General features: G+C 43.3%; 1 protein-coding gene across 14 annotated transcripts in view; it reads right to left on the bottom strand.

The window, feature by feature from the left end:
- The window catches only part of DLG1 (discs large MAGUK scaffold protein 1), a 313,387-nt gene that overhangs the window by 14,778 nt on the left and 284,008 nt on the right, over window positions 1-14,601 (bottom strand). For 6 of the 14 annotated variants that reach the window (XM_090054469.1, XM_090054465.1, XM_090054458.1 and 3 more), the window contains 3 exons: window positions 12,694-12,870; window positions 9,861-9,930; window positions 4,851-4,950 (listed from right to left, as the gene is read on the bottom strand). In XM_090054469.1, coding sequence (XP_089910595.1) covers window positions 4,851-4,950; window positions 9,861-9,930; window positions 12,694-12,870 — 347 coding nt within the window. Of the gene's footprint in view, window positions 1-4,059; window positions 4,094-4,850; window positions 4,951-9,860; window positions 9,931-12,693; window positions 12,871-14,601 lie in introns of all 14 variants that reach the window. The other 8 variants (XM_090054468.1, XM_090054470.1, XM_090054463.1 and 5 more) reach the window with 2 other exon arrangements.

Raw genomic sequence — 14,601 nt, 5'->3', positions numbered from 1 at the left:
CTAAACTGGAATATAACTTATGTCTCTACCTTTATTTTGTGAATATTTGTATGATTATAGTATTAAAATGACTGTTAGAATATGTACAGCCCACATTAAATTTGACTGATATGCACTCAAAATGCAGAAGCAGAAGGTAGTTTACAGTCTTTCTGTTTCTTTTGTTTTCACCTAAAGATTTCACCTAAAGAACAATATGTAAGTTTTTTTCCCCCAAGGATTTTATCCATTCCTTGCCAGCCAGCTTCCATCCCAGTTGATCTTAAAGTGAATGATTAAGCCTGTGCTTATGGTATTGCAACCTGTCAACGTCAGTATTCGTAATGTCACAAACTCAATGCAACACCTCCACTATAAAATCATGTAGACTAGGGGTTGGAAACATATGGCCTGTGGGCTAGATTCAGCCCACCGAGACACTAGATTTGGTCTGCAAATTTAAAAGGGCTTTGCTTGTGTCCATGCCAATGACGGGCCTAAGCAGTGAGGAGCGACACTGGAGCCAGGGACTTGGAAGCTTCATCTGCACCACTGCCACTCTGCCCCCTCATGTCCCCCTCCTCAAGGCTGGATGCGAGTGCCGATTCCAGCTGGCAGGGAGAAGCAGGAACAGCACGGAAGAAGGTTTTAGAGATAGAGGCAGCTCTTAGCTGCATGGCTCAGTGAGGGTGCAGGGAAAACCCACCACCCTCTACGTACACTGAGACGTGCCACCAGGGTACCTGGATAGGAGCCAGGTTGGTCTGGCCCATGGCTTGAAAAAGTGGTACCAGTCCCTGATGCAGAAAGAGACAATGAAATTTGCAGGGTGGGATTCATGTTTGGAACAAGACTGCAATGGTAAGCGAACATGAGAAAGGTATGTTATAGGCTGTATATGACAGGTAAAGTGCTTAACATTTTTAATACATCTGAAAAAAGTGTGTTCCAGTATAAAAAGGCATTTTCTAAAGGAGGATATACTATTATCACTTAAATGATAACAGCCTACCCACACTGAGTTTTTCACTTTATTTCTGCATGGCAAAACAGATCATGACATTTCCAAATGTTCATGTGAACTAACTGACATAGACCTGTTCCTATTTTATTTATCACAATCAACTCTGAAGGGTTTTTGCAATAGAAATAAATTATGTTTACTGCAAACAGAAATCCCTTCAAGAAGCTGACACTCATAAAGGAGTCCTATAAAAAGTGGAAATTTGATGATAGTACTAGGGAAGAGTATAAGAATTTCACGGACCTGCAAGAGGAAAATTAGGAAGGCCACAGCACAGATTTGAAATGCAGCTGCCAAAGGACATAAAAGGCAATAAAAAGGGACTCTCTAGGTATATCAAAAATAAGAGCAAGACCAGAGATTCCATAGGTCCCTTGCGGGATGCAGAAGGCAATCTAGTTGCAGAAGATACAGAGAAGACTGAAGCATTTAATGCCTTTTTTAACTTCAGTTTTCACAAACAGGGGCAGCTACCAGCTGATGAGTGCACTTGGCAGCAGAGATAGGGAACAAGACAGCCTAGAGAGTAGTGGCAGATTAGGTGAGGGACTACTTAAGGAAGCTGGATACTTTTGAGTTGGCAGGGCTGGAAGGGATACATCCAAGACTACTGAAGGAATTGGCTGAAGCATTTTAAAGCTATTATCTATCCTTTTTAAGAACTCATGGAGGTCGGATGAGGTGCTGGATAACTGGAAAAGGACAAATATAGTGCCCTTGTTTAAGAAAGGGAAACAGGATATGGGAAACTACAGACCAGCTGGCCTGACTTGTATATCTGGAAAGATACAGGACCAGGTCCTCAAGGAATCCACCGTGAAGGACCTAGAGGAGAACACGGTGATCAAGAACAGTCAGCATGGATTCAGCAGGAACGAATCATGCCTGAACAATGTGATTTCTTTGTATGATAAAGTTGACAAGCCCTGTGGGTGAGGGGAGAGCAGTGGATGCAATGCACCTTGACTTTAGCAAGGCTTTTGACATCTTCATTAACAAGCTAAGGAAATACAGAATAGAATAAAGTACTGTAAGGTGGATACATAACTGGTTGGACCATAATACTTGATGTGTTGCCTTCAATGGCTCAATGTCTAGTTGGGAAGAGGTATCAAGTGGGGTTTCCCAGGGGTCTTGTCCTGGGTCCAGTAGTGTTCAACATCTTCATTAAGGATTTGGATGTTGGGTTCCAGCACACACTTGGCAAATTTGTGGATGACACCAAGTCTGGTGGACTTGCAGATGCACTGAAGGTCAGGACTAGGATCCAGAATGACCTGTATAGCCGGAGAAACAATCTGCAAATCTATCAGATGAGATTCAACAAGGACAAACACAAAGTCAGGATGGAATAAATGCATGCACAAATACAGAGTGGGGGAAAAGTAGTTGGGCTCCAATACTGCAGACAAGGACCTGGGGTTACGGTGGACCACAATCTATGAGCCAGAGTGCTCCTGAAGCAAGAAAAGCCAACAGCACCCTGGGTTGTATTAACAGGAATGCCACTTGCAAAACAAGGGAAGTGATTCTTTTGCTTTATTCAGGATTGGTGAGGCCTTACTTCAGTACCGTGCTCAGTTTGGGCCCTACACTTCAGGGAATATGTGGAAAGTTTGGAAAGAGTCTAGTGCAAGGCAACAACAATTATTAAGGGCCTGGGAGGCGAGACGGATGAGAAAAGGCTGAAAGAACAAGGTTGTTTAGCCTAGAGAAGAGAAGATTGAAGGGTGATTACACAGAGGATGGAGATGGGCTTTTCTCTACTGCTGTAGGGGACAGGACTAGAAGCAACAGCCTCAAACTGCAGCCAGGCAAATTTAGGCCGGAGATTAGCAGGAACTTTCTGACTCTCAAGGCGGTCAGACACTGGAACAGGCGGCCAAGAGAACTCGTGGAATCGCCATGCTTGGAAACGCTTAAAACCAGGTTAGACAGACGCTTGGCTGGGGTGGCTTAGTCGGGGATGACCCTGCCTTGAGTAGAGGGCTGAACAAGATGATCTTGTGAGGTCCCTTCCAGCCCAGTTTTCCTATGGTCCCATGTTCTCCAGAAAGGCTATGAAAGAATCGTATGCTGAGACAGATGTGGCAAGTAGTGTATAACTTGGGGACACACTGTTCCAGTTACTTGGAATAACGGGTAATGTGGCAGTATGGTGACGGACAGAAACTTTAACAGCACAGGAATTGCAGGGTTGAATTTCAGCAGTGAGAGTGCAAGGTAGTGCCCACCTGCACAAACGAACACAGACTGGCTAAGTAGAGCAGCTGGTAGTTTAGACAGCTTAATGTCAAATTGCTAACTAAATTATCGAGAACATGGGCATCACAACTGATACTACCTCTCTATTATGCCCAGTGTTAATACTTTTACATGTAATAAAACAGATCTGGTTTTGTCAGAACAGTCAGTAAAGCTCACAGGACACATGTTAACCACCTTACCACACAGTCAGTCTTTTCATGTGAGCACCTCATAAAAGCCAAGCTGGATGAGGCAGGGGATAAAACTTTCACCTAATCAGTCAGAATAAGTTTTCCAAGAAAGACAAATGAAGCTATTTTTACAGTTGATAATTTTAAAATGTGCACAGTCATTTTAGCAGTATCAGCCTTTAAAATACAGTGTTCTATAATGATGATTAAAAAACTACATCTAATGAACATTACTGCAGTGGTTTTGATCATTACTGCAGAATGTTATAGGTTAATTAAAAGAAAATAAAAGACAAAGCCAATGTAAAAACAAATCAATGCCATAAGAGAGTACGCCAACAAGTTCACAGACACGTTATTACCTACAATATAAAATATGTGGGTAAGCTTCTAAATAGAAAATAAAATATCGTTGTCACATGAATGTAATGAAGTAGCAAACTCTTAAAGACAGAAAAATCCCAAAATGTTGCAAATAAGGAGAAGCCTATAAACCCCTGTGAAATAATCAACCTCCTTTATGTCAGCTGAGCAAACCATCAGTGTCAAAATGGATCTAAGAAAATTAAGTTTGCAGATGGAGGTTAAAAATAACTTGGGAGTATTTTGATCACTTACTCAGGCCTTTTGATCCCATGTCGTCAGGGATCTCCTGTAGAGTAGTCCCCAGAGAGCAAGCAATAAAAAGATAATCACAAAGAAAATAATTGTCAGTAATATATAAAACTGGCGCTACAATAGGAGACAGTTCCAAGAACATCACAGGAGGAGATGGGTGTGAAAAACACCTTTTCACACAACTTGTAAAATTTAAAATGGCTGAGATGAAGCACAATCAAGGTTGAAGAGGCAGACGTCTAAGCTCTGAATAAACAACCTTATTTGTATTATAGCAGTAAGCTCAATGTTTGAAAATGCATCATGTATTTCAATGATGGCAATAAAGAATAAAAAGAAAACACCCTAAATTTAGGAAAGTATTTAAAAAAAAAAAAAAAGGCTAAAATTCAATAGCTTCCAATGAACCAGTCTAGAGCAATCGGTTACAGCACAATTTAAGCCAAGTAATTATCTCTTTATTGCAGCACACTGTCTTTGTGAAATTACTATTACTGGTTTGCTGTAATGGAGGATCTGGACGTAGTTATAAGCACCACTCATGATCACCCCATAGCTCCATCCGGTCCTCTACGAAGAGTTGCTCTTGGATTCTGAGAGGACTTTGGATCATTTAAGCGCACAGAAACCGCTGTGCAGGTCTCATGACCGGTTCTGCCGTTCACACCGTTTGACTTCCATGAACTTGTTGCAGCTCGTGGAACTATCTCCATGGTAACACCCTACTGCAACTAGCAGGCCCTTCTACACGTGCTCTTGTTTTCTCTCTCCGTCAGATGCCACGTACTTACGGTCAATATCACTGGTTTCTTGTTCGCTCTGGTCCTTGTTCTTGTAGAAGGGAAATTTTCGGGAAAAGAGGTTCTTTTTACGCTTGTCATTGAATGACTGCTGAAGAAGAGAAGGAGGAGCAAAACAAAGGATGTCTAATGTCTGTGTGTACAAAGGCCCAGCCCTAGCAGCTTTGTGGAAGCTGACTCCTATAACCATTTTAATGCAGCGCATATTTTAATTTAACATCATCCTGGCTCAGAGATAGCAGGGGTTTTTGGCTTTGCTCAAGACCTCTGTACTTTGCATGTTTGCTACTGACACCAATCAGAAGGCTGCTTTACCACCTGCAATTTGCCCCTTACGGTCTTTTGTGAAGAGAAAAACAATGTGAACCAACAGACTGCTAAAATCAGCACAGGCAAAATCCATTTCAGAAGCAAAATGGAGCAAGTCACAGCAATTAGCTAATATATGGGTCATCACTGAATATACATTTGTGTAAGGTATTTTTCAAGGCATTATTCCAAAGGTATTCCCAACATTACATGCCTGCAAAGATGTAATACTAATACTGAAACATGTCTCAACACTTTAGTGACATACTCCCACGTATTAGATACTGTATATGAAACCAAAATAATTCAATGCTGGTGTTGTAGTTAACTATTTGTAGGAAAAAAAAGTCTGATCAAAGCTAAAATCTGACAGAAAAAAGTGTCTTTAGCCACTTAAAACATCTAGCAATGTCTTTTTAAAATCTCTGCATTTGCCTCTATTTTTCTGATGAGTAATTCCTTGCAAATTTACTCAAGAAAATGGATTCTGTTCTGGGACAGTTTGTATCCCAGAGCCAAGGGCCATGGTTAAAATTGGCTTCATTTGTTAATGTTCTCCTGCAGGAGTGCAAGGCACACAAGGGGAACCAAACATATTAAAAGTTTTGTCTGAGCTCTGACTGCAATCCAACAAAAAATTAGGCTTCTGGTGTTGCTGAAGAACTGTTTACAACTTGGCTGTATTATCCTGATTCATTATGGATTTAACTCCCCTTGCTCTTCTAAACCTGAACTATTTAGCTTCTGCATAAGGGCTTTTAGGAGTGTGAGGCTGCACCCTTGTGTACACCACATATGGCAGGCAGCAACCTTCACTAATTAAGCAGTGACATTCAGAGCTGAAAATGTAATGAAAATGCCCTATCTCCAGACTCCAGTTCTATGCAAAGTAACTGGGCAAAAATGGAACCTTCTTGCTGTAAGTGTCCTTTCCCTGGGAATATTCACAGTTAGTTCTTTTCAGTTCAATCACAGAGATTTTTTTTTAAAATCTATATTCTACTCCTGTTAGATGTGTAGGACTAAGACAGTTAATTGGGAGTCAGCTGGGCTCCAGTCCTCCCGTTGGTCCCTGAGTGAATTGTTTGATGGGTTCCACCTGTGAAGGCAACTGGTTTGTGCAGGTGACACTGTTGCACTGCTCGGCCTGCAGAACTTGTTACCACTGGTAACACAAAAGCAGAAAAGCATCAAAACTTCATTGTCAGAGCAGGGTTTACTTCTAAATGGAGCACTCAGAACCCAGCATAGTGCAATGCAGACGTAATAGAGCCACTTTTCAAAGCAGACATTCACTTTAAAAGAATTAAGCGTATTCAGTTCATGCTTTAGGGTTTCTATTACAAGTTATTTCTAGAATCCAGAGTATGAATGCTATAATATGTTTGCTCACTATATTTTCTCCAACATGACCTCATCTTTCCTTCTTAAGCAATGCCAATGTAGATAAAGATAAGCCCTGTGTGCTTTTTCTTTTCTACCAGTATGTGCAGGGAAAGAAATATAGCAATAATTATGGAATCAGGTGGCTGTGGCCACTTCTAATTGTTGCCAACTTTTTCAGGTCAAGTGCACAACTAGCACCCTGGTAAACTTGGGATTTATTCAGAGAACAGCTGCAGTGTATCATGTAGTTTGCACCCTGCTACTTTATTAGCAGCCTTTCCGGCCATCTGCGTAGTACAGACCAGCTTGGCAAGATCAGATGCCGGAGAACCCAGCGATGCATTCACTGCTCTGGTTACAATATTCCATGCTGTTTTTTTAAATATTACCAAGTGTAAAGGAGACATATGGTATCAATGGGAGGGCTGTCATAGGAGAATCCTGGAAACAACATCCTCTTAACTAGTTGGCATCAGTGACTTAGTGAAACTGGTATTCCGCTGTGAAAACTGCTAAGATGTCATCCTAACATAAGGGCACGAATACTGGCACTCAGACGGTCTGTGTGCACACGCTGTAGGTGGCACAACCAGGGCTCTGACCTTCTGTACCTAGCAGCAAGCTACTGCTAGTGACTTCTCACAGCCATGCTCACTTGCTTGTAAACAGGGCATCGGGATTAAGAGTTGGGGCTCTTTGAAAGCAGCAAGTACCTAAGGGGCAGGTCCATTTTTGCTGAATAGATCAGGAAATCTTGTACCATGGATTTCCATATATAAAGATATCATAACGCAGACAATTGCAGCATATGGACACAAGCCTGACAAAATGTCTCCATTTCAAAATGAACACATTATGGACAAATGCGACATTAAATTGTGGTGGAATTTACAGATGGTAGAGACTTTTAGCAACTGTTGACAATTCAAACAATAAAATGGTTCTTTGCAACGCGCTTCTAGCAGAATAATCAGCCTTTAGTTTAGCTATCTTTCAAAAATATTTGATAAAACTAATCTTTCATTTAACTTGGCTTGCAGTTAATTTTGACTTAATAAACTAATGTTAAATAATTAATATACTGCATGTATAATGGTCAGAGTCAGTTCCATAGCAAAAAAGATAAATTAAATGTACTAATGTACTGATTTTGAATAAAAGATCAGGAAAAAGTTGATTCTGAACAAGAACCCTGATTTTAAAGGCATGAGAAAGTGGTTCATTAGCTGCAGATGCATGTTAACTGTATGAAATCTTCAATACGCCCATTGCAAATTATGGATAGGTCACACAAGCAAGAATTAGTAAGCACGTAAGTAGCACAAGCAGCACGAGATAAATTTCGTCCATTGGGAACATATGTTTAAGAAGGTGACCTTTATTTTGTTTTCTGTAGAAACCTTCAAATAAGAATTACTGAAAGATGATTTGTGTGTGTGTGTTAACCCTGAAGGTATTTTTCTTTCATGCACAAATCTTAGGGAAAAATACCAATGTGACCATTATAGCAGGGTACTCAGGATATTTTAAAGAGAAACTATGTTAAAAATTTGCAGGTAAAGCAAAATTCTCAAGTTCAAGAATGGAACATGAATTGTTATTAAAGAAAAAGAAATGCAGTTCTATATCAATGGCAAGCGTAGTTGGTACGTCCACTCAGTATTTCATGCATATTTTTGGTGCTGTTAGTACACAGTGATTGTGTACAAACCCTTCTATCAACATACTATTTAAAAAACGTGGTTAATTCAGTTAACTTACAGTTTTATGATAGACAAGTTACAAAAGCATGCAGTCTCATCAGAAAACATGGTAACATTTTGCACACTTATCCTAATAAACCTAATTTTATTTTTATAACTTTCACCCTCAGAGATTGTAAACTGCAAGTCACATATAAACAGGAGTTATTGCATAATGCTAAAACGTTGAGTGGTATAAAACCCAAGATATATATATATATATATAAAATCAGCTTAAGAATGACTGTGCCTCAGTTGGCTTGCTATATTATTCTAATGTAAACTTTCACGTACCAAATGAAAAAAAATCTGAACTATCACAGCAGTTCCCCAAGAAAATACTGAATTTGGCCATCAGAAGTCACTCAAGATACTTGTTCCTAAACCACTATTTATAGAAAAGCAAATCAAACAAAACCCCAAAACTTAGCTAAGTTGCTATCCTGAGTCCAGCTCTTTGCTGCTATTTGCATCTGAAGTCTGGAAAAATCACAGGGCTTATTTTCATATTTGGAGTCTGTGACAGGTTTGCTAGCAGTTCAAAACTATGCCGTGATTCGTTAAATGAAGTAGCATTTTAAAACAAAGGAGGAAACCCCAAAACACTAAGACTCCTTTTTGGGTGCTAAATCCAGTCAATCTATATTCTTAACTTTACAGGTCTCCAGTGTCCTCACCCGCTAGACAAGTTCAAGTGTAAATTTCTTTGGAAATAACCCCCTCTGATATCATAACGGTCACAAATATTCATATTCTTAATTATCTTGCAAGCCTGACTTTATGAACTTAAAAACACGGCCATTTAAAATAAACTACTGTAATTAGTTGTTAATTCCTTGTTTTCTGTATTTTTTCTAAAATGGTTTTGGACGGCTATACAGATATGCATGTTATAATTCTTATCTTTTTAGCATCTGCAGCTATTTAGGAAACTTTTATTTATGACTTTGGTGTGAATTTTTGCCTTTTTGTCAGAAAAACTGCAGTTTCTCATCTTCTAATATATTAATAACAAAATCCATAAGCTAACCAAGGGCTACACATGAGAATTTTCCCAGACAACTCTTCTGGAAACTCAGTTTGAAGGTTTATCATCATATACACCTGAACAAGACAGTTATTTTAGACTTCTGCATTATTAAATAATTAAATAAAAGAAAAAAGTACTCTGCATAATAAAAGCATCTATTATTTTTAAATACTCCTGCGCTTTGACTCTTAAAGGGCAATACTTTTCAAACAATGTACTTATTTGCTGGAACTAACCTATCGCTACACAGTACCATTTATGGTTCCCTATTCAATATATTATTATTGGCAACAAGACTCACTTCTGAACTTGTTTTTCAGATACACTTGGGGGCATTACTGCAATAATGAATCAAACTTGTTCATAAAAACTAGCATTTGTTAAAGTATAATTTTTAGGGTAAAACTGGTGTTTTTGGAAAATTTTAGCTTTTGTCATTAAAACTGAATAAAATTCAAATGTTATACATAAAACACTGAAAAATGTTACCATTCACATTAATGGAAAAAAGGAACTAACATTTCATAAACTCACCCCTTTGTCTCCTCTTGTTTTGGAATTAAATTTTACTGTCTTTAAGCGGGCTCGTTCTTTTTTCTCAACTCTGCCAGAAAAAAAAGTGCAGAAGGAAAAAAAGCGTTACTCTGCATTTTATGTAAACTTCCTACTACCATTCCTAACACTATGAAAGATCCATGAGTTTCTTACAACAATCTGCCACAGACATGGTTTCAGGGCCATGTGATAAGGTGTGTATGCACATGTATTCAGAAAAATTGTAGAAAAATCAGTTTTTATTCTTCAAAAGCAAACTACAGGTTGCAACTTACACGGGTCCAATAAGAAAAGAGATTAATTGGCATCCTTTTTTCTGTGCAGCCACAACTTTGTTAAAACAGCCTTCAGTTTAAACCAAGATAATGCCTAAAAGGCACTTTGTCCAGGGAGAGACAAGGATGGGAAAACAACAGCTTTCTTGAGCTGTCATCATCCCCCACTGTCTCCTTGAGACCAATCAGTGAGGTGAGGTAGAGATCATCCACTGATTATCCCCCATCCACTTATGCTGCCCAAGGCTGGGGACAGAAGTTACCAGTTTAAGTCATAAGAAACTGGTTTAAAACCATAACAGAACATAAGTTCAGTGCACGTAAACCAGTTTCAAAATGGTCGAAGCCGGTTTGAGATAAACTTGGTTTAATGTAGTATCAGACTTAATCCACTGAGGTCAAACCGGTTTACGGAACTTGTGTCCCAGATCCTTTTCTGGTTTCAGTTAAACTGGGGTCCTCCAGCATCCCAGCATGCTCTGCAGTCCTGGGCTGGGCTGTCTGTTCCAAACAAGCAGAGTTAGCCCCTGCCTCAGCCAGAGCACTATCACTGCTCTGACTGGCTGAGAAAAGAGTGGCAGTGGGAAACTCTGCTTCAGACTGCTGCCGGGTCTGTCTGGTGAGGGGGCAGCAGCTCTCGCCAGGCATCCCCAGCCCTCCACCTCCCCCACTCCTCCAGCAGCAGGAGCAGGGCAAAGGCCAGACCCTGGTAGCTTGAGGAAAAGTGGGGTTTAATCCTCCCATTGCAGGGGGGAGGGAAGGAGGGCAACACAGGCACTGACAGGCTTTGCTTATGCACTCGGGGCTGTGGTGGCCAGACACCAGTAGCCTGAGGGGAAGGGGGAGTAGGGGAGTTATATACCCCCATAGCAGGCAGCAGTGGCGCAGGTACCAACATGATGTCCTAGGCTGAGTCTCTCTGAGGAGCAGCCAGCCGGCTGCAGGGAGCGGGCAGGGAGGGAGGGAGGGTGTGACCTGGCTGCAAGGGGTGGGGAGCCGGGGCTAGTTACACTGCCTCCCACTGTGGCAGTGTGGCCTGGGCTGGGGTGGCCCCTGGGGGCAGGGGACAGTCCCCACCACCTCTCACCTTCAGTCCTGTGCAGGGGCTGTGGTTTGCAGGCAGGCTGCAGCTGCAACACAGCTCCCCGCCCCCTCCCTCTCCCAGAGGCAGCAGCAGAGCAAATTATTGTGGCAGGCAGAGGTGAAGCATGTCACCTGCTACCTGCTCACAGCAGCACCAGGCACTCAGGGCAGGCTGCTGCAGGCCAGGGATGTAGGCAGCAGTGGGGGGAGGCAACGGATCGTAGCAGCCCAGGAGCGCAGCCCAGTCCAGCCCAGGGGCGTAGGCAGCAACTGGCCTGCAGAAGCCCGCCCCTCCCTCTCTCAGCAATGGCGGCGGAGAAAACCATCGCAGCAGGCAGAGGTGAGGCACCTGTCATCCACCACCTGCTCACGTAGGCGCTAGGGGTTCAGGGCAGGCTGCTGCAGGCCAGTCACCACCTACGTCCCTGGGCCAGGCTGGACCTGGCTGTGGTTGTCCATTGCCTCCCCCTGCTGCTGCCCACGTCCCTGACCCACAGCAGCCTGCCCCGAGCGTCCGGCCCCAGCACGAGCGGGCAGTAGGTGACAGATGCTTCACCTCTGTCTCAAATAGGTATGTAACTTTTCCAAAAAGGGGGCAACTAATCAAAGCGCCACTGTGTCTCATGTATCAGTGTCTCCATGCTTAAAAATGGCAACAGTGGTGCCTGGACTAAAGCTCATTCAACAAGCTTTAGTTCAAGCACCCCGCCACCATTTTTAAGTGCAGGGATGCTGGTACATGAGACATAGGAGGCTGCTGGAGCACCGTAATTACCACCCTTTAGCAGACTCGATTAATTGACATGCTATAAATATGGCACATCAGAGCAGGCCCCCATGCACGTACAGGTACCCCTTGTTGCCATTATTTCAAATGGAGAAATAGGCAAACGGGTGAAGTTTCTTGTGCAAGGAGACATAGTTGCTTAGCTGGGAGAGAAACCAGGTCCCCATGTCCCAGTCCAGTATAAATGATGCAATACAGTATAAATGATGTAGCATTATTTACCACAAAGAGCAAAACATTGAACTATGCACAGATGGCATTGTTAAATTTATTGCAAGGCATATTCAAAAAACGGACATAACTACGGTGCAAAACTTACAAAAAAAAAACACGAAAGAAAGAAAAAGAAAAGATGTTTAGAATCCCTAATCTTTGCTAGAATCACTAGTCATTTTTTTATCCCACAAGTATGAAAAACAGAAACAGTAGTCAAAGCTTTTGGTTTTTTTCCTGTCTTCAGACCTGTCCCCAAACCATTCGGCAACAAATGCATCTCACAAATACTTGATAGGAACAGTCAGCTTTCAACGTCTTGCAGTAACACTGTTCGGAGGCAGTGGTGAGGACCCAATAATTTGAGAGGACTGCTTAGTTTGTTTATGCATAAATACAAGCACAATTTTAACAGCAAAGACTTAAGAGCAGATGCATATATAATGTACTATACCTGCGCTTGCTTGGGATAACTCCAATTTCATCACTTTCTCCATCTGGTGTCACCTGCCGTGCCTGCCACCATTCATCATCAGAAGCATTGATGACATGGAGGATGTCGCCAAATTTGAAGTTCAGTCCCTGACTGGGAAGGCCACTGTCTTTAGTCTTGTCATAGTCAAAGAGAGCTCTGAATTCAGAAAAATCATTAAATAGAGGATTAGCAAGGACAAAATTAACAAGTTTGAAGAAACAACATGTTTTGCAATAAAACAAGCTGCAAAAGCCAACTTTAAACCACTGCTTTGGACTTGTGTCCTCAAAAGAGAAGATTACTGAAATATTGTAATTTATCTAAATGCAGAAGGTGTGCTACGACCAGGTCACAAAATCCTTGGACACAGGTGTCATGGTGGACATAAGTCTTTTGGGACTTTGGGAAGGCCTTCGACACTGTCTCTCACCCCGTTCTCATCAAGAAACTGGGGGACTGTGGTGTCGACACCCACACAGTCAGATGAGTTGCCAACTGGCTGGAGGGCTGCACCCAGAAAGAGGTGGTGGATGGGCCATTTTCGACCTGGAGGGATGTGGGCAGCGGGGTCCCCCAGGGCTCGGTCCTCTGGCCTGCACTGTTCAACATCTTCATCCGCAACTTGGACAAGGGGGTGAAAAGCACCCTGTTCAAATTCGCAGATGACACTAAGATGTGGGGAGAAGTGGGCACGCTAGAGGAGAGGGACAGGCTACAACTAGATCTGGACAGGTTACAGGGGTGGGTGGATGAGAACAGGATGGGTTTCAACACTGACAAGTGCAAGGTGCTGCACCTGGGGAGGAAGAATCAGCACCATACCTACAGGCTGGGGAACTCCCTTTTCATCAGGGCAGAGGCAGAAAAGGATCTTGGAGTTATCATTGATGCCAAGATGAACACGGGCCAGCAGTGTGGTGACGCGGTCAGGAAGGCCAACCGCACCTTGTCATGCATCCACAGATGCATCTCGAGCAGGGCCAAGGAAGTGATCCTCCCCCTCTATGCGACACTGCTCAGGCCGCAGTTGGAGTACTGCGTCCAGATCTGGGACTTCAGGAGGGATGTGGACAACATGGAGAAGGTCCAGAGGAGGCCACTCGCATGGTCAGGGGGCAGCAGGGCAGACCCAACGAGGAGAGGCTATGGGACCTGAACCCGTTCAGCCTCCACAAGAGAAGGCTGCGGGGAGATCTAGTGGCCGTCTATAAACTGGCCAAGAGGGACCAGCAGGCAATGGGAGATCCCTGTTCCCCCGAGCACTACCAGGAGTAACAAGGAATAACGGCCACAAGTTGACTGAGAGTAGATTCAGGCTAGACATCAGGAGGCGTGACTTCATTGTCGGGGCGGCTAGGATAGGGAACCAACTTCCAAGAGAAGTGGTGCTGGCTCCTACCCTGGGGGTCTTCAAAAGGAGGCTGGATGAACACCTTGCCGGGGTTGTCTGACCCCAGCATCCCTTCCTGCCCATGGCATGGGGTCGGACTTGATGATCTGCTCAGGTCCCTTCCGACCCAACCAACTATGAGACTATGCTCTGTCCTGAACAGAATCTTGGTTGTTGATATCAAGGAAGTCAACTTTAAACAGATACAGATACATCAACTCAGATGCATAACTTGCACAGGCTCCGGAGCGGTAAGAGACGCGCGGGTGAAGCCCGCTGCACCCCCGCTCCCCCGAAGCCCCCCAGACACCCCTCAGCAGCTGCAGAGCCCCCTGCCGACCCCCAGCACAGCCGGAGGTAAGCGGGCTCGTGGTGGGAAGGGGTTAACTCCTCGCTCCCTGGGAGGAGGCCCCTGCCTGGTGCCCGCCGGGTCAAGCCCCCGCCCAGGCCCCTACTTGGCCCCGCCCCCAGGGAGAGAGAAGTGAAGGAGGGGGTAC

This window comes from Crocodylus siamensis, chromosome 6 (genome assembly GCF_052110815.1).
Source record: "Crocodylus siamensis isolate JL-2025a chromosome 6, ASM5211081v1, whole genome shotgun sequence".
Classification (NCBI taxonomy): domain Eukaryota; kingdom Metazoa; phylum Chordata; order Crocodylia; family Crocodylidae; genus Crocodylus; species Crocodylus siamensis.
Note: the sequence above shows the minus strand (reverse complement) of the source record. Positions and strands in the feature narration are given on the sequence as shown.